The sequence below is a fragment of the Misgurnus anguillicaudatus genome, chromosome 24 (genome assembly GCF_027580225.2).
Source record: "Misgurnus anguillicaudatus chromosome 24, ASM2758022v2, whole genome shotgun sequence".
Lineage (NCBI taxonomy): Eukaryota > Metazoa > Chordata > Actinopteri > Cypriniformes > Cobitidae > Misgurnus > Misgurnus anguillicaudatus.
Window position 1 is genome coordinate 18,897,625 of NC_073360.2, and position 20,084 is coordinate 18,917,708.

A 20,084-nucleotide genomic window follows, 5' to 3' on the forward strand; every position below is an offset into this window, starting at 1 on the left:
AAACTGACCAGGCAGTGCGGACACTTAATACTGTCAAACAGATCCCTATGAAACTCTACACTGATAATGAACATGTAGTATTGATACTCACCATATAGACAATGTCAGTGTTGAAGTTATCAATGGCTTCTCCAATGAAATGATAATTAATGGTTACTGTAAACTCAGCATCACACTTTAAGGGTTCCGGAAGATTGTCTATAGTCAATTCACTAAATGATGGGGTATATGGGATATATTGGGGTTTTGGGGCGGCGGGCTGGAAAATTGAAACTTCTTTTTGAACTGTAGGGAAGTGAGGCTTGGTATAGCTATTTACAAGATATCCTGGATATACGCTTGCCTGGACAACAACAATAAACGAGAAATTACAACCATCAAATCCATGTCAATAATTTAAACAACAGAAAACTGGATTAGCACAAACTATCATACCTTCAGATTAAGATCACTTTCAGGCAGACTAGATGTATTAAGTGAGAATGCTGCCAGTCCATTGTCATCTGTAGTGAGACTAAAGAGCAGATTTGGGGGCCAGTGCCCCCCCTTAAAGAGATAAACGTCTTTGTTTGGAATTGGTGTTCCTTTGAAATCTGTAACCTTGATCTGTAAAAAAAGCAGGAGTAAAGATCTGTGCATTTATTGATAAGTGAAAAAAAGACACACTTACTTTTCCTTTTATGACTGATCCGTGTTTATATGTCGTGGGTAGGTCTGTAATTGCCAATTGTCCAATTTCATAATTAAGGAGTACAGATTCTGAATTTGTCATGGTGGTCTCTGTTAAATACAGATGGTTATTGTGTATCTTACATTTCAATGACTTTTAAATCGCAATTTATTTCAACGATACAAATGAAGATGATCAGTACATTGCAAAACATTTCTACAGTCACAGCTCACCTGTTCCTTCTTCTGTTACTTTCACCTCAACATTAAGATAATTGTAAAATTGATTGTTTATTGTAATGTTGCTGAAGGCCGATGCATTAAAATAATGAACGGCACAGCCCGTCTCCTTTATCTAATGATAATGAAAGACACAAACAGAATAAAGTGACTACTAAATACAGATCACATGCCTCTTCTTGTACTGCATACTCACAAACCTCAGCGGTTTCAGTGAAACAGATTATATTTAATCTGAAGTAGTAATGTGATGGACTGCACACTTTTATCCACGATTTTCCAGAGACAGGCTGCCCATAAGTGTATCTGTGAAAAAGTGCTAGTGAATTATAGATTAAAGAATACAATTTTAGAAATATTATGTGAAACTCACTTTCCACAAACTTCAATAGTCATTTTCTCATCAGCCACACTCACACTATCTGGTGCTTTTATAGTAACTTCAAACTTCGGCAAAACTGAGAGGGCAAAAATTAAATGAAGTCTGATTATTATGAATATTTATAAACTTTGTCTCAAGCAAACAATTGCACATTGTTTGTGGTTATAACTTACCATATTTTTTCACCTGAAAATAAGATGTTATCAGTCTTTCATCAATGTAAGCCTTCAGTGTGTACGTTCCCTCACGAGCTTCAGGGTTTAAGTCATAAGAACGCTGCAATATCCATCGTGTTGAGGAAATATTGGTCCATTGACCGATTCTGTTATTTTGACTGTCCTGTTTAATACCAAAGACAAAATGCAGAGGTTATAGACAGTTACATAATCTTCTCTAAAAAACAAACGGTGCTATATAGCACCAAAACAGTTGCTTTGGATCGTAACGATAGAAGAACCATTTTTAGTCCCATATAGCACCGGTGAAGAACCAGTGAAGCACCTGTGTAGAACCATATAGTGCTATGTAGAACAATATGTGGTGCTATATGGCCCCTATATGGTTCTACACTGGTGCTTCACTGGTGCTTCACTGGTTCTTCACCGGTGCTATATGGCACTAAAATGGTTCTTCTATCGTTACGATCCAAAGCAATTGTTTTGGTGCTATATAGCACCGTTTGTTTTTTTAGAGTGTATTACTGAATAAATCTCTAACAGTTTTATTACAAAACTTACAAAATATGGAGTTTTGGTGAATTATTCTGTTCTCTAAAAATAGGGCAGTTGGCAAACCCATTGATGTAACCTATCAAAACTATATGTGAAAACCCCTTTTAAGTCTTTTCACAGGGTTGAGTTGTGTCTGTCGTGAATGACTGTACAGGAGGTTTGTATTCTTACCTCAAGCACCACTGTACTGTACTGTAAACAAAAGAACAAATGATAATTAAACCGCTTGTAAATGTCAAAATTATTCAAAACTATTGCACAAAATTTCTGTTTTAAATAAGTAAAATTATATAAACAAGTTACTTCACAAGTAAAATTAAAAAGTAAAAGAACAAAATGCCAAACCTGTTGTTCAAGGGGTACAAAATATGTATCCATGGTAACAACTCTGAAATGTACTGAAAAAAAAAAGGTATAAATGAAGTAAAAACGTGTTTTATTGTGATAAATGTTGTCTTTCTCATATGGACAGTTACTGGTTATGAACAAATAAGTGTTAAATCTAAAAACAAGTTTCTTGATTTTCTTTAAAATGACATTAATTCCACAGAATAGGCTATATAAATGTTTGAATGTTACAGCAAGCTTCCCCAAAACAAAGAACAGACCCTGTACTATTATCTCCAGTCATACTTATCTCTACACAATCTCAGACTCACCACTATCACAGGTTTTTTACATTTGGCATTTTTGATCATCTAATGGCCAATGCATAGTAACTCATACATTGTGACTTCTGCATTTAAACCATCCCAGTTAGTATAAACACACACACACACACACACACACACACACACACACACACACACACACACACACACACACACACACACACACACACACACACACACACACACACACACACACACACACACACACACAAACACACACACAAACACACACACACACACATTTGACCTGCTAGTCTTGGGAAATAAACCGGGAACCTTCATGCCCGACTCTCTAACCACCAGACCACTGCCAGCTTTTATCATTTGTAATTTAGGATACAGTGTGAAGCTCAATACTGTATGTTAGTTAATTCTTTAACAACTGCAAATGGCCAAAACGTTTTGTAAAATATGATACGTCCCAATATTCACTAGTGGAAATGGCCAAGATTCAATATGAGTACTGTAATTGGGGAGATTTGATTTTTTTAAACTCCCACTCTATTTACTTTTGTATGAAATTTGACCTGCCAATATTGAACTGCTGTACAAACACAACAAACAGCTGCTCTGCTGTGTCAATCTACTAGTTTTAACCTTTGAATCATCTCACCGGTTTGTCCTAGATTATAGATGGGTTTATCAGTCTGGATAAAGGTCAAAGGATTGTAATGTCTAAACATAACTTTTCTCTCTTCAGTCATCTTGAAAGACTCCCCTTTAATTTCAGCCTTTATTTTCTGCACTGATTCTCCTTCCACCAATGGAGCCTGATAAGAAATAATCACAAACACATCATTTACAATAATGAAATAAGATGATAATGCAGCAAACATACATTATGATCTTGTTTATTATCATGCACATCGTTTTGATGTCAAACCTTGAAGTTGAAGCAGCGATGAAACTCTTCATCTGTTTTCTCCTGCAGTAATAATGTGATCTGGTCATCATTCACTAGATGAACGGTCATTACAAGACTTTCATTGGGCTTCAGGAGACTTGCACACAGTTTAGCTTCAGATCCGGACTGGATCAATGCAGGAAATGTCACCATGAAAGATCTGTCGGGAAATGATAAATTGAATATCATATTCTGTCAAGTGCATTTGAGTGTATAGATATAATTATAGAGAAAAGGTTTAATAGAGATTTTAGAAATACTGAAATTTGAATGCAAACCATCACAGACAGTTTGTCTGCAGTAGTCTCATATATTTATTTATTGTCATGCATTCAAAAATGTGACAGGCAGCAATAAAACAAAACAACTATGGAATAAAAACAAACACAGTGATCATTAAAAGTGACTTACGGCTCTGTTTGTCCATTTATAGAAATGAAGAGAAAAGAGAGCAGCAGGAGTCCTTTCCAAAAACAACCAGCAGTAAGAGCCATGATGACAGAATGATGATCGATCATCCAGCTTGTTTAGTGAATTTGGACTGTGCCTGTACTCTTATGCTATAGGAGGTCCTTCAAAAACATCTGTATTGACCATCTGATTAATCATTCAACTATGCAGTCTATTCAGTTTGACAAAGTATGCTAAATTACCTTGTAAATTTGGGAATTTAACCAACAATTTGTAATATTACACACGTTTAAACAGTAACTATAATAAAATAAAGAATATACAGCAATATACAGCTATACAGTGCATAAGACTCCAATATACCCAACGCTACCATTGTTAAAAAGATGTGAAAATAATTTTAATTCATTATGATTTAGTCCAGAGGTGAGCAAACACTTTTATCTGGCATGCAAAGCAGTTTATAATCATATTAAACAGTGTAGGATTTTGAGATACCCCTCGCTGCAACATGCAGCGCGATGACGTAGTGGATTAAAATCAGTTACGTACTGGATGCTGTTACGCGCAGGCACGGCGGTGTGTTGTTGTTGTTAGTGTACAATCGCACATGCTTTGTATTTCAAGAAGAATCTGCCGATAAACGATGGATTATTTAACAACAATGATTGCATAAAGGTTAATGTTTACTGATTTGTTGTTTCAACATAGTCTTGATAGTGTTATGTTTCCAAAGCGGTATAAAGGTGACTTTTAATATGCTCACAGCGATTCTCAATTTAATCTTATACTTCAGAAAATAATGCCACGTGGACAGACTGCAGGTCTAATGTAAAACTAACCTGACTTTGTTGGGCTAACTAATGCTTTTTTTGCTATTGCATTGTTAGATGAATGTCTTTTAAAATGACAGTTGCCCAGAGTACTTGTATGTCAACAATCCTTTGCATTTTTATTTGAAAAGGTCAACTTAATGAGATTAGACAGTTTTTTTGAAGATTTGACTGGATTTTGCAAGATGCCCTTGCTCATTAAAGAAGATGGAGATGTGGCTTTCCTCAGACTGTCTCTGACAGGCCAGCTTTTCACTATGTTGTTAGTGAAGCATCTTTCAGAGAAAAGGCTCATGTTGTCTGGATTGACAATAAGTTATTTAATTTAAACATTTTCCCATAGCTCAATTGGAAGAGCATTACATTACGTAAGGGATAATGTAGAGGCAGCCGGTAGCAGTGGCGGAGTGGCAATCGGGAGAGTCGGGACTTTTCCCGGTGGGCCGGTAGTGTTTTGAGGGCCGGTCTCACGCAGAAAAACTATTAATCATATTTAATATGCCGCAGCGCCCAAAATTTATCTGGCCGCATCGCTCTATCAAGAAGCCGTCTCCCCTGGAGTTCCAGTCAAGAGTGCAGCTTTACAGCCAATCAAAAAGAAAGAAAGAGGCTACACAATAGCCAATCATAAAATAGCACTGTTGTATCTGGGTACATTTTAACGCAACAACCAATAAAAAAGCTTATCCTCGTTCACCCACAGAGAAGACAAAACTCCAGAAATCAACAGGCTATAATGATGCTCATTAAATATAATTTAAAATATTTTTAGTAGAACATATCTGAACATTGGTACATCACTAATAGGGATAATTTACACGTGTGTTCGACTTTATGCTATAACATAGGAACCAACAAGCGGATGACATCAACGTGCCGCGAGAGCGGTTCGAAAGCAAACTCTTCCGATGATTTCTTGACTCACCCTCGCGGTGCTTTGATGTCATCAGCCTGTCGTTCCTGCAGCGCAGCTTGAAGTTGAACAGTGGGGTTCCCAAACCTTTCCCTGCAGGAGGTCTCATGATGACCGCTGCTGTTGTAATCTTTATTTTCGCAAGTAAATTCCTTTTTTGTTTTAAAATTCAAACAGGTTCTCCCCCACACTTGCGCCATGCATATTGCATACATTATTCCAGAAGTAATATGATTTGTTCTCTGTGAATAAATATACATGTTCTCTTTCACTGGGAAATTGTAGCGCAGTCGAAGTGAATTGTATTATTTGCGCGCATTTTTGAATATGGCCACTTGTGGAATGAAAACTGCACGACTACAAAAGGTAAGACTTGTTTTTGCATTTAGCCCTGTTTTACTTACTAGTGTTAGAGTCTTAGTTGGTTATACGTGTGCTTTATCACATCATTTTAAAGTCTTTATTGTGTGTTTATAAGTGTTTATTGGCGGTTGCAATGACAAGATTTGTGAAGAGATGTCACAGTATGTTTTGTTTTGATATTATCTTGTTTTAGTTTATCTGTAGCTGGAGTTGCACTTAGTTAAGAATTACAACATTTGAAAAGCATTTTAAACAACCATGATTTCTATTTTTGTTTTTCATTTGTATTGCTTCCGTATTGTTGTCAGTAAGTGTACATCCATGCAGTCAGTATGATTTTGTACAGGGTGATGGAGTACACATATAATGTGGTTTCATAGATTTGTTATTTGAGAATGGCCTTCTTGTACGAAGAATTTTTGCCATAACCTTTTCGTGAAAACGTTTTTGTTAGAGTGTCTGCAACTTAGCCAACATACAGCCTGTTCACTGACAACATGCTCAGAACAAGTAGTCTAGGCCTCGTTATATTTTCGTTATCACACGATGACTGACATTTTGTTACATTAAACATCCCTCTCTCCTATAGGCTTAATCAATTTATAAGCAACTGCTTTGCAACCAAATTAAGCTTTAGCTTACCTGAAACTAGGGACTGTTGTTGACTTAAAGATCTTTTAAAAATAATAATTATTTTAACACTTGGTATTTCATGTTGTGCAGTCATTTCCTTATTTTTTTTCTACCATGGAGGGCTGGTGGTCTACGAAACGTCCCGGTAGATATTTTGGTCCCACTCCGCCCCTGGCCGGTAGTTATCGGGAAATAAGCCCCGACAGTGTGATCAGGACCCGACGCGAAGCTACGCGACGCGAAACGCGTAGATCTACCTTTTAAATTTTGTATGTAGCCCAGTGAATTTTTTTTTTTTTTTTTTATTATAACTTTATTTTTTTATTGAACTTTTTTAAGGAACATCCCCTATCCCAACATTCAAACCCCTTACAACAGAGGGAGAGTAAAAATGAAGTAAGAAGCAAAGTGAATAATTAACACAAATAATATTAATAAAAATAAATAATAATAATAATAAATAAATAAAATAGGTAAAAGACATGAAAATAAATTAAAACTGTCATCAGTACAATTTCTTTCCAGACGACATTTTTATACCAAAGATAACAGTAGGTAATTGCATTTATGTTGCAATAATTTTCCATACACATTTTTATGGCCCATCTTATTTACATGTCTAAATACAGTGAAATACTTTTCCATCTTTGCAAGAATATATCCATCTTCATTTGTAGACATGCAGTCATTTTTTCCATTATATAGACTTGTTTCAGTCTCTGAGTCCATTGAGCTAGACTTGGAGGCTGTTCTTCTTTCCAATGCACTGTTATCATTTTTTTTGCTATCAGTAACAATATTCGCAGTACATCTCTCTCTTCTTCATTATAAATTTTTTTGGACAATGCTCCCAACAAACATACCACTGGATCTAAAGGTATCTCTACCTCTAGTATCTTCTTGATTTCTTTTTTAACACATTTCCAAAATTCTTGAATTTTTGGGCAATCCCAAAAAATGTGTGTATGATCTCCTATTTTACCACATTTTCTCCAACACAATGCCACCGATGTTTCTTTCACAAATGTAGAGATCATATGAGGTGTGTTGAAATATCTAATTTTTACTTTCCAGTCAAATTCTTTCCATAATTGACTATTAATGCCCTTATGGCATCCCTTCCATAATTCTTCCCATATGTCATCTTCAATTATAGTATTTAGTTCCAATTCCCATTTTCCTTTAACATCTCCTGTGTTTTGTATAATATTAGTCATCAGCCTTTTATATAAATGAGACACATGTCTTTTAATTGGAAAATGTTTTTCTGTAATATTAATAAAGTATTCTTCTATTTTGGTTGGTTCTTTAATGAGCAGGTCTTTCTCTTTATGACTTGTGATGTAGTGTCTTATCTGGAAGTACCTATACACAGTGCTTTAAGTGGCCCAAAAGAGGTGCCGGTACTCTATTTTTTATTTTATTTTGCTGACTCGACTCCTATATTGAAGGGGTTTTATATTTAGCAGTCAACAGACGACATTGTAAAAAAGAATTAATCCTTTTATAAATTTGTGGATTTGCTTGAGCTAGAAATAGCTACTGAACATAAATAAAATGTGCAAAAGGATTTTGAAAAAATACCATTAGAAAGAGCTACTGTAGAAAGAGTTTTTGAACATAAATAAAAAGTGCAAAAGGTAGATATGCGAGTAAAATTTTCAGCATGGTTAAATGCTAAAACTAGTGGTTCAGGAAAAAAACTTTAAAATGACAGCAAGACCATGTCTATGGGGTCAAGAATAACAAAATACTGGCCATTTGAAACTCTAAAGTCATTAATTTTGTCCCATTGTTTTCCATTTTGCGTGTGGTAAAACTACTGTGCACGTCGTTCAAATTCATTGAAATTTCGTTTACTTTTAGTTTAGCAATTAAACTAAATGTATATTACAATTTCAAGAATGTTTTCTGCACATCGCCTGAGGAAATCCGAAGTTGCGTCGAGGGGAACCAAACTGACAGCCGCGACAGCGGAGATTATCACGTACCTACAAGGCTTGCGTCTGACCTGCAGCTATCATTCTGGCTTGGTGGGATGTCAGCGAGTCCTCTGATTCTGAAGGTGTTCTTTTACTACTCAGAGTCTAAAACAAGGAGGGCATATTACGTGTTCATTGTATTTTCATTTTAACCGAGCAGCTATGGTTGCGCGTTTCACACACAAACACACACCTCTCCAGAGCACGTTGACACTGACTGAAGGACGCATGCGCTTTTAACTTGTAAACGCAAGGGTGTATGGGTAATGTAGTCTCTGCTCTCGGTGGAACGAATTAGGAAGCGTACATAAAGGGCGCTCTGAAAAGCGGCAGCGCAGCCAAATGATTAAATTAAACCTCTGATTTTTAAACAGATGAGCGTTCCGGTACGCTAAAAGCACGTTCTGGGCGCACGTAGAGGTGGTGGTACACTCAAGAGCTATTTTTAGAAGTGGCGGTACTGAGTACCGGGGCGTTCCGGCCCACTTAAAGCACTGCCTATACATATCTGTTGACGGAATAGTAAATTGTTCTTGAATTTGTGAAAATGATTTAAATTCATTTCCACTAAATAACTGATTTATTGTTTTAAGACCTTTATCAGCCCATGTTCTAAATCCCCTGTCCCATATAGAAGGAAGAAATTCAATATTACCTACTATAGGCATAGCCCTAGAAATAGATTCTGGAACTCCACATTTTTTTTTGATTTTTGTCCAGGTTTTAAGAGTATGTTTTATCCATTCATTTTCAGTTTTAATTTTAGTGCCTGGTTTTATGTTTATATAAGGTAGAATGGATAAGGGTGTCTCCTTAATTGAACTTTGTTCTATTTCAACCCATCCTGATTCTTTGTCATTTTTAATCCAGGCCACTACTGCAGTTAGTTGGGCTGCCCAGTAATAATATCTTAGGTTCGGTAAACCTAGGCCTCCTTTATCCTTTGATAAGAGTAAAGTTTTAAATTTTATCCTGGGTTTCTTTTTCTGCCATATGAATTTACTAATTAATTTATCTAGCATATTAAAAACAGAAATGGGTACATTTATCGGAAGGGATTGAAACAAGAAAAGAAATCTGGGTAGTAGGTTCATTTTTATTACCTCAATTCTGCCTAGTAGTGAGAGAGGAAGAATCTCCCATCTCACTATATCTTTTTGTATTTGTTTTATTAGTTTTTTGTAATTTTCTTCAAAAAGCTGGCTGGATTTGGGTGTAAGAATAATTCCTAGCTATCTAAATCCTTGCTTGGACCAATGAAATAAGACCTGTTTATTTAAATGGGATGGCCAAACCCCAGAGATCATCATTGCTTCCGATTTATTTTCATTTATTTTGTATCCTGAGACTAGTCCATATTCATAAGCATTGCATAAGTGGAGGAATGGAGTGAGATGGATTTTCTATAGAGAGCAATATATCATCTGCGAACAGTGATATTTTATGAACTGATTTCCCTTCATCCTCTATTCCTTGAATTCGCTCATTCTGACGTATAGCTTCTGCTAGTGGTTCAATGCTCAATGCAAAGAGGACAGGAGACAATGAGTCACCCTGTCTCACACCTCTTTCTACCCCAAAAAAATCGGAACACTGGCCATTCACCCTTATTCTCGATTTTGATTCTTTGTATAATATATTAATCCAAGTTACAAGTTTTTCTCCGAAACCCATTTCCATCAGTGTCTGTTCCAAAAATAGCCAATCAACTCTATCGAATGCTTTCTCAGCATCAAGGCTGAGAAGCATTGCATTCCTTTTATTTTTTATAGCTATTGATTGTAAATGTAACGCCCTTCTCACATTGTTAGATCCTTGACGGCCTTGAATAAATCCAGTTTGATCTGGTTTTATAACTTTTTTAATGTATTTTTGAATTCGTTTAGCCATAATAGATGTTAGTATTTTATAATCCACACATAGCAGACTTATTGGACGATAGCTAGTACATTGTATGGGGTCTTTACCTTCTTTATGCAATACTGAAATTATGGCTTCAGACCACGATTTTGGTGGGTCTCCTGATTGTAGTGCATAATTATATACTTTACATAGTATTGGAGAAAGATCATTCATAAAAACTTTATAATACTCTCCAGAAAATCCATCTATTCCTGGTGCCTTATTGTTTTTTAAATTATTCATTGTTTCTTTAATTTCTTCTTCTGTTATAGGATCTGTTAATTTACATGCTTCTTCTCTCAATATTTTTGTCAAATTAAGAGGTTTCAAAAATTTTATAATTTTTTCTTTTTTAGATTTCTGGTTTTGACCTCTGTATAACTCTTGATAGTATTCAGCAAAAGCATCTGATATTGCTTTGGGTTGGGTCTCAATGTTTTTCGTTACAGGATGTTTAATCTTAGGGACTATACGACTAGCTTGGTCCTTCTTAAGTTGAAAAGCCATAAGTCTGCTAGCTTTATTTCCCATTTCATAGTATGTTCTTTTTATGTATCTAAGGGCTCCTTCTGCTTTGTATGTTAGTATTTCATCCAATTTTTTCCTATTCTCTTTTAACTCCCTAAGTGTATCTTCTTTTTTATTTATTTTATGTTCCCTCTCTAACCTCTTTATTTCATTTTCATATTTTTGTTGTTCTGAGTTTCTTTGTTTCTTTATTCTAGACCCAATAGATATAATTGTACCCCTTATTGTGGCTTTTCCTGCCTCCCACAGTATTGAAGGGGAGACATTACCATCATCATTAATAGAAAAGTATTCCTTCAATGCTTCTTGTATTTCTTGTTTAGTTTGGGGAATTGTTAACATTGAAACGTTTAGTCTCCAATATCTAAACTGTTTGTCTAACCCTAGATTCATTTTCATGATAACTGGGTTGTGATCCGAAATGGTGACTGGCTCAATTTTGCATTCTCTTACTTTATATAGGTCTGCTTTTGTTATACAAAAGTAGTCTATCCTCGAATATCTCCCATGCACTTGAGATAGAAATGTAAAATCTCTTTCCTTAGGGTGTGCATGTCGCCAGACATCCACTAACCCCATTTCTTTCATTAGGTTTATCATTTCCTTGGACATTTTAGACGGGGGCTTTGCTATTACAGGTGATCTGTCTAGTTTAGTATTCAGTATGCAGTTAAAGTCCCCTCCAATAAGTAAGATCCCTTCACTTTTATCCGCCACTAATGCTGCAATTTTTTTTGAAGAAAAGAGGGCAGTCTTCATTTGGGGTGTAAATGTTTACGATTGTTATTTTTATGCCTCTAATTGTTCCAATCACCATTACATATCGACCCTCCTTGTCTTGGAAGGTTTTTTCATTGTTATAACACATCGCTTTACTAAACAGGATAGCTACTCCTCTTTTTTTCTTATTTCCGAATGATGAACTATACACTTGATCTACCCATTCTCTTTTTAGTTTCAGGTGTTCCATCTCCGATAAATGTGTTTCCTGGAGTAATATTACCGCACTTTGCCATTTTTTTAATTGTCCAAAGATCTTTTTCCTTTTTATTGGGTTATTAATTCCATTTATATTGTAACTAACAAAATTCACAGAAGCCATACCCTTTGTATATTATATATACTATCCTCCTTGTTTGTATCGGTCCTGTATGTACATAGTGACATATAAGAAAAGATGAAAAAAAAAACAAAACAAAAAAACAAAAAAAAGAGAAAAAGGCTCCCTCATTAACATTACATTGAACTAGAGCTTCCATATGTCCCATTAGACACAGCTTTCGAACATTTTCTGAGTCTAATCCTAGGTGGTACTGTGGCAGAGAGGTGTGGCCTGTCCTCTCTGGGGAAAACATTGCACACAGTGCTGTTAAGACCCCTTTAAACATTTTGCACATGCATAAAAGAGGTCCAATTGAGTGTGATTCACCCATGTATCGTACTGATCTAGCATCCGTCTAACTTTTTAACATAAAGCTTATATGAACGTATGGCAACATAACATTTAACTATACTCTCAGTGGTATAACAACGCTTATATTTCTATGTTCTATTTGTAGAAATAGAACTAACCTTCCCGAATTTACTTCAGTCTGGGAAACAATTCGGACTTACTATTGTCTTATTTTGAAATACTTTACACTTCTTCTTGAATCAGAGCCTTAATGTCACGTATTGACAGTACTGTGTTTCGTCTTCTCTTGCTACCTGGCCTTTCTTTCAGCTCCTCTTCTATCGTATCTCTCTCCCCGCAGCGTACCTCAATGTCCAGCTCCTTCAGCTTTGCTGTTGCATCCGTCAGTGACGCAAATGTTTTCTCTCCAGTGTTAAGCTTCAGTCTTAGGTGCGCCGGATATATACATTTTGCCGGTATTCCCTTCTTTCGTAACTGTTTAATGACTTCGTAGATTTTTGCTCTTTTCCTCTGAAGGTCAGGAGAGTAATCTTGATCGAAGAATATTCGCCTTTCTTGGAAATGAATCCGACCCTGGCTCCATGCTTGCCTTATGATCGCGTCCTTAACTGCTGCATCCAGGAATCTTACAATGAACGATCTCGGGGGGGCCGTTGGATCCGCCGGTCTTGACGTTAGTGAGCGATGTGCCCTCTCGATCTTGATGTCCATTCCTGTCGGTAGTTTAAGTAGGTCATTCAGCAATTTCTTAACAAATCCTACTGTATCTTTTCCTTCACTTCCTTCTAGTATCTGGTATATTCTCACGTTGTTACGCCTCATTCTGTTTTCAAGATCATCGCACTTTGCGGTGAGCTCCATATCACAATGAAGCAGGTACCGTAGCGCCCTCTGATGTCGCATGGTTGTATCTTCCAGAGTACTTATTCTCTCTTCCGCTTTTTCGATTCTCACCTCGTGTTCATTTAGTTGGTCTTTTATATCTTTTACTGTTTGCTCCACTCTTTCAAGGGATATCTTTGTATGGTTGTGTCCTTCTTGGTTTTCTTTACGGAGTTTCTTTAACTCTTCTAGCATTTCTCGATCCGGCCTACCTTCGTTGCTAGCGTTTTCTGTGCCAGTTGGACTCGGTGTTCTCCGTTTATCTTCTCTTTCCCTCTTATTTTCTTGTTTGCTTCCCGGTTTTTGTCTCGAATTTGAACTCATTTTACCGATGAACGATTACTTTTCTTTTATGAACTGAAAATGATCGTTGCCACTTTACTTTTTTATGTATTTAGACGGAGCTCCGTTTTGTGCTGCTTACTCGCTCATAGCGCCACCGGAAGTCCGTAGCCCAGTGAATTAAAGGCTTTTTAATATTTTTCTCACTTGAGTGCCTTGGATTTTTGTACATTTAGTATATTATTTCCTCTTAACGTCCAAAGAGCACCAGTGTTGGTTACAAAGAAGACCAGTGTAGCACGCTCTGCTATTTCTCATATAATGTTTAAATCCATTTGAATATTTAATATACGTCCATTTCTTTACAATAGAAATTATACAGCTACTGTCATTTTTTAGCAAGAACATGCAGACATTAAATCATGTAAACTCTGTGATGGTTTAATCTGCTGAGACTTCACATCTGACACTGAACAACAGACAAACACAACGCGTCTCAGACTTCATACGAGTTCCCAAATGAACATTATTGGAAACCCAAACAAAAAAGCAAATGCAGAAAAGACAGAATATAATGCATGCACTGTAAGGGGCCAGTCACACCAAAAACGCTTTAAACGCTTGCAAACGACGTCAGGCGCTTCTCCCCTCTCAGCGCTCCTTCAAAAACGCGTGCGCAGCAGGCGCCAAAAACCGCAAGGCGCTCGGGCGCATAAACAGCGCAAACGCGCCCTGCCCATAGAATATCATTCAAAAAAGGCGCCTACAACTGCCATAAACACTTTTGGTGTTACTGGCCCCTAGGGTCAAACAGAAAGCTGCATCCTCCGGAGGTCGCATATGCAGGCTGCATACATCATCAAGGTTTATTTCAGATCATTAACTGAGCATTACATTCGCAAGTCGTGAGCATATTACAACAATTTGCGATTAACTAAATTATTAGTAAACTTTATAATTGTTAATAGTCTCCAATAAGACAGTCTTTATGAAGTAAATGCAGTTTAAAAATGCAACCTCCGAAGTATGCAGTCTTTTATTTGAGAAACGGCCAGCATTTCACCTCCACAAGAAATCTCGCGAGACACATTTAATCTTGCGAGATCTCGTCGCACGAGATCTTGTCACACCCCTACTTCTTAACTAAGCTAGGATAATGTCTGTCGGCATTATCACGGCGAATGTGTTCATGTTTGTGACAAAAAATACACAATGTATTACAGCATCCACTACGTAGTGGATTTGGATTTATCACTGCGTATGCATGTTTGAACATCCACTACGTATTGGATTTATCCACTACGTCATCGCCCTGCCGGGAGTACCTCTTGGGTATTTTGGCTCAGAATGACTCATTTGATGTAATACCACCAATGTCCAAAAGATCGCTAGTGCTGGAAACTCGACTGGAAAATGAGAGTGCCAGAGCAGCAACAAAATAGTAAGATAACCACTGAGGTGTGTAATCTAGGACTAGGCCTTAGTTATATTGGGACTTAAAGGCAGGGTGCATGATTTTTGAAAAACACTGGAAAAGGGAGTTGAGCTGACCATGGGGATGAGGTTGTAAGACATTCTGGACCAAAAAACCCCAAACAAAACACTTTTATGCAGTAACACTTTATTTTTGCTTAATAAAGAACAAACAAACTGATCACATAAAATAACATTTTAGTTTCAACTCGAAATTCATTCAAGGGGGCAATGAGCTGCATTATTCACATGGGAAGGAGTACTCGGTCTCTGACTGATCACCTAAAAAAAACGAAAATGTATCACAGCAATCTACAGTATAAACAAAAATCATATATAAATACTTGTACAGTACACTTTCAAATGAATTAAATGTTGCACGTCAGTGAGCAATGAATCAGATTTTATTACATACAAAACTAGTATCTAATCTTACTTGTTTGGTAGTAATCATAGACTTTGATCACAGCTGGCTTGAGGTTCTTAACTGGAAGAATCTGTTTTAATTGTATCTCATAATTCATAGGGAGATTTTTTGGAACCTGCAGGAGGATCAACAGAAGAAGACAAACTCTCAGTCATTGACATTACAACATTTATGGATAAATTATATTAATAATTACAAAATACGAATGTGCCATTCTCTTACCCCCTTCAAATATACAAGGACATGATCATCTTTAGTATCCACCCGCTCCACAAGTGGTGAAAACATCTGTGAGGGAAATTTATTCAAGTTATTGAAGTTATTGTCAAGACTTACCTCTAAAGTTATTGTGTTATTGTTCTTAACTGTGAAAATGCAGAGACATCTGACCTCAAAAAACAAGTTTGTGATTATTCACTTTATACATTTAAACGCACCGATGATGTGTCAGCTGTGAATCCTGATAAGAGCTTAATATCCACAATGACCATGTTAGTAGTTTCCTGTGGACCATTATATTTGACTGTAAAAATAAATAAATAACTTAAGATTTGTTTCTTGTATACCTTATATAATGACAAAAAAATACAATATAAGTAGGAAAAAGTGTGCAATTTGAAATTAGTAAAACTAACATATCAGATTTCACATCAGAGTTTCTATCACTCATTATGCTTCTGTCATCAAATTTCTCTTTAGTTTTAGGTGGAACAATAGAGATATGTAATTACACTTCATATTACAAGTTATTTGGGTATTAACAATGAAATAGTTATAGGTCAAATACAGACCAGTTTAAGCTCATTTTGCAATACTGTAATTTGTAAGAGAAATGAGCTATTCAGATGTGTCTGCTGGACAAATTGAAGCCATAATCATGTCTATTATTACTCAGATGTGTTCATACTTGACAGTGAAGTTCAAATTTTGTGGTTGTGCGAATGATTTTTTGCAATCAGCCTCAAGCGTAGCTTTAACGGTCAATGTTTTATCTTCAGTGGGAGTGGGAATGTTATAAAACAGAGCCATCTGAGAGAAAGAAATAAAGAATAAATACAAACACAAACTAATTCATAAATCATCACACATACAGTTTGTTAAACCACAGAGATATGCCAAGTGTTTTTATTAATGTTAAGATGTACCAGGAGTTTCTGACCTGCACAGACACACAGCTCGAGCCTTTCACTTCAATACTGTATTTGCCAGGAACATTGGTCAGTTTCTTCTCCTGATACAGTAACTTGTTGTCCTGATTCACATCAAAGTTATGAGAGTCTCCTGCTGACTGAACCGTCACTGTACTGAAACCATCAGAGCTGAAGACTTTGGTGGCGTACAAAGACAAAGCCTGAAGAGCCACAACTGTGTCCTGATAACATCACAACATCATTATTACAACATGGAAATGCATTATGGGTAATATAAACAAACATAAATGCTTATTAATATGATTAACCTGTGTAGATGAGAATCCTCCATAGGCGTTCTGCTGCTTGACAAGCCAGCTGACGATCCTGTTAGCATAACCCAGCTCAACTGTAGTGACTGAATCTGATGTGAGAACAGCTAGCAGAACATATGAGCTGATCTCCACTGACAGAGAACCAGAATCATCAACAGATCCTGACTGAGACCAGTGAAGCTGAGACCCTTTAGGACCAAAGACATGTGAATAAACAACCGATAAAACAACAGATATTGTTGACAGTTAAGTATACACGAATGTCTTTACCTTCTGAAATGGCAAGATTTTCCAGTTCCTTTAAAAGCTGCTGTCTGGTGTCCGTGTCATTCGCCAGACTGAAAGTGTAGGCAAGCAGCGCAGTGCTGTAAGTGTTTTTAAGATTCCCAATGATGGACCTCAAACAGGACAAACCTTGAGCGACCACAGGATCCTGAAACACAAACAGATAAACAGCAGATGTGAGTGTCATTCATCTAATAGTTTATACTATGATCTCTGTTGATGCACTTACTGTGACTGGAGTTTCCAGTTCAAGTAATGATGCAGTGATGTAAGCAGTCATGGTTATATTATCATTAACTCCACCCTTCATTCTGTTGTTGAACAAACTTCCTTGTTGAATAAAACAACCATCTGTACTGCGCCTGCTTATTAACCAATTCTTTGCACTTTGAATAACATTTGGATCAATGAATATGTACTTCTGTGCTTTGCCAAAAGACCTCAGGACAAAAGATGTCAACCTGGAGGTGTGGAAATTGGAGAATTATCAGTTTTTGATCAATAGTCTTAATCACTCTAATATATTTTAGAGAAAATTAAAATGAAATATTCACCATGTATTCTCTTCACCACGGCCGAATGTACTGTATCCACCACTTCTATGTCTGTAGTTCAGCTGTCTCTGATATCCTGTTTAGTTTGACAGTGATTGAACAGTGAAACAGTGATTTTCTCTTAAACAATATTTTGATGCAAGCATGAATTAAATCCATGATTTGTTTTTTCTTACCACTCTTCAGGAAGCCTGTGGCTCTCTCTCTGATGGCTGAAGTGAGTTGCTTTGTGTTTTCCAGATACTGTAAAATGTAAATATTGGGAGACAGAACAGCAATGTTTTGTTCTCCACAGCCGTACGGCATTCTTAATAATCCATGAAGATTCTGCAGTGCACGACCCAATATGTCTCCTACCACAGAAATTTAGTTTATTTTTATTTTATTTTAAATTTAATACACAAATGTAACTGCATATCTCTGTTTGTGTATCTACAGTAAATGTTACCAATGACTGAAACTGAAGATCTTGCTGATCCCTCTATCACATCTTTAGGAAGCGTCAGATCCAGCTCTTCTGAAAGACTGTTACCTATGAAACAGAAAAATTAAATCATGTCATGATCAGCACATTATGATTGTACAAAATAAACATGAGTCTATCACAACAGTTTTTATATTTCAACTTTTATCACAAGCTTTAAACGTTAACAAACCCTTTGAACACAGTAACCAGCTGTGAGTCTCTGTCTTTTCAGTCCCTTCAGCCTACAGCAGAAAATAATATAACAGATTTATGATTAAAATCATATCATAGTAATAAAAGCAATATCAGGATCACATACTGTATAAGAAACATCTGTGTTATGTGTGAGATCTGTTGGCCGTGAGCTCAGCCTGTACAAGGAGACTTCGAGTAACTATGTCAATGCGTCCTCTCTCTGGCACGCTCACAATCTCATTGTCACACACAGTCTGTGACTGCTCTGCCTCTGCACTCACTGTTATATTCAACACTCCTACAAAACAAACAACTCATGATCATCTCGACTGTTAAATACTTACAAAAACACAAGACACTGATTCAGAACAAACAAGCTGACTAGTGCTCAAACAGCTCAATGTAATTCCCCTCCACACCAGTCTGTGCGCTGTGCGCCCTACTGGTTAATCTGCTATGCTATCCTCTTTCTTCCCTCTCGCGGTGGCCAGTGGGTCTATGGAATCAGGGGTCTAAATGCTTCCCAAGTATGAAAGTATTTTAAGTTGTGAGTGGTCTACTCTGTACCCTGTGCCAAACGTCCCTCGGGAGCACAACGACAACACACGAGCATCTCAAACGAAAACACCCAGGAGTTATTGACGATGCACCCACAAACAAGAATAGGACAACGTAAGTATATGATTATTAATGAAACGTCGAGCTATGTACTGTTTATTAACTCTTTTGAGAAGAACAATGACTATCTTTGGATGTTTAAGGCAATCAGTATTTCCCATATGCCACAAATAGATTTTTCCTGATTCCCATTTACATTTTTATCTTACTATTTTAAACGGCTCAATTTAATGTTGTGAGTGCTCAGCGTGTCTCCCCACTCTCTCTCTCATGTTGCGTACAGCGCGCGGCTCTCTCTCACATGACAGTGAAAAGGTGGCAGTGTTTTCAATGTACATTCCTCCGTATTCTTTTTTTTTGCATAAACGTCAACAGTCACGGATGTTACTGACAGAGATGACTGATTGAGTTAACATGACTTGAAGAAAGATAAGCAGTGTGCAAGCTTTCTCCCTCCCTATCATGCGTATGCCTGTGCATGTGTTCTGTAGTCTGTGTAACAACAACAACAACAACGTGTGTTTTCTCATATTTCTGAATTTGCACCGAATTGTCTGCGCTATATCACTCGCATTTAATTAAAAAAAGGGCGCAAAACAGAACAAGAATTATGAGGAGCAACAGTAGTAAAGCTTTAATGTAAATGTATGGTGATTTTGTCAGACGATTTTGTCGCGTATCTAAATCAGGATTTTAGCAGCAGTTAAAGGAACAGCTGGTTGGATTAACCACGAGGGGTAATGGGTCGTGTTTAGTCATCATTTTATAGTCTAGTCGTTTTATGTCTGACAACAGAACAGATAATATGTAAAAATAGCATTCAGTTTCGTTAAAATGCAATATAATGTTATAAATCAAAGA

The 20,084-nt window shown here is 36.7% G+C and overlaps 1 protein-coding gene across 7 annotated transcripts in view; it reads right to left on the reverse strand.

Moving 5' to 3' along the window:
- The window catches only part of LOC129437958 (alpha-2-macroglobulin-like), a 68,051-nt gene that overhangs the window by 32,761 nt on the left and 15,206 nt on the right, over positions 1-20,084 (reverse strand). For 3 of the 7 annotated variants that reach the window (XM_073862551.1, XM_073862550.1, XM_055196381.2), the window contains exons 1-12: positions 4,009-4,150; positions 3,577-3,757; positions 3,307-3,463; positions 2,368-2,420; positions 2,194-2,214; positions 1,465-1,630; positions 1,283-1,367; positions 1,110-1,215; positions 904-1,024; positions 671-780; positions 436-606; positions 92-343 (exon numbers count right to left, since the gene is read on the reverse strand). In XM_073862551.1, the coding sequence (XP_073718652.1) occupies positions 92-343; positions 436-606; positions 671-780; positions 904-1,024; positions 1,110-1,215; positions 1,283-1,367; positions 1,465-1,630; positions 2,194-2,214; positions 2,368-2,420; positions 3,307-3,463; positions 3,577-3,757; positions 4,009-4,115 (1,530 nt within the window). In that variant the 5' untranslated portion in view covers positions 4,116-4,150. Of the gene's footprint in view, positions 1-91; positions 344-435; positions 607-670; positions 781-903; positions 1,025-1,109; positions 1,216-1,282; positions 1,368-1,464; positions 1,631-2,193; positions 2,215-2,367; positions 2,421-3,306; positions 3,464-3,576; positions 3,758-4,008; positions 4,151-15,344; positions 15,496-15,649; positions 15,756-15,862; positions 15,929-16,077; positions 16,160-16,547; positions 16,670-16,799; positions 17,013-17,099; positions 17,294-17,375; positions 17,539-17,619; positions 17,852-17,944; positions 18,021-18,120; positions 18,298-18,392; positions 18,477-18,600; positions 18,653-18,781; positions 18,904-20,084 lie in introns of those variants that run through there. The other 4 variants (XM_073862548.1, XM_073862547.1, XM_073862546.1 and 1 more) reach the window with 3 other exon arrangements.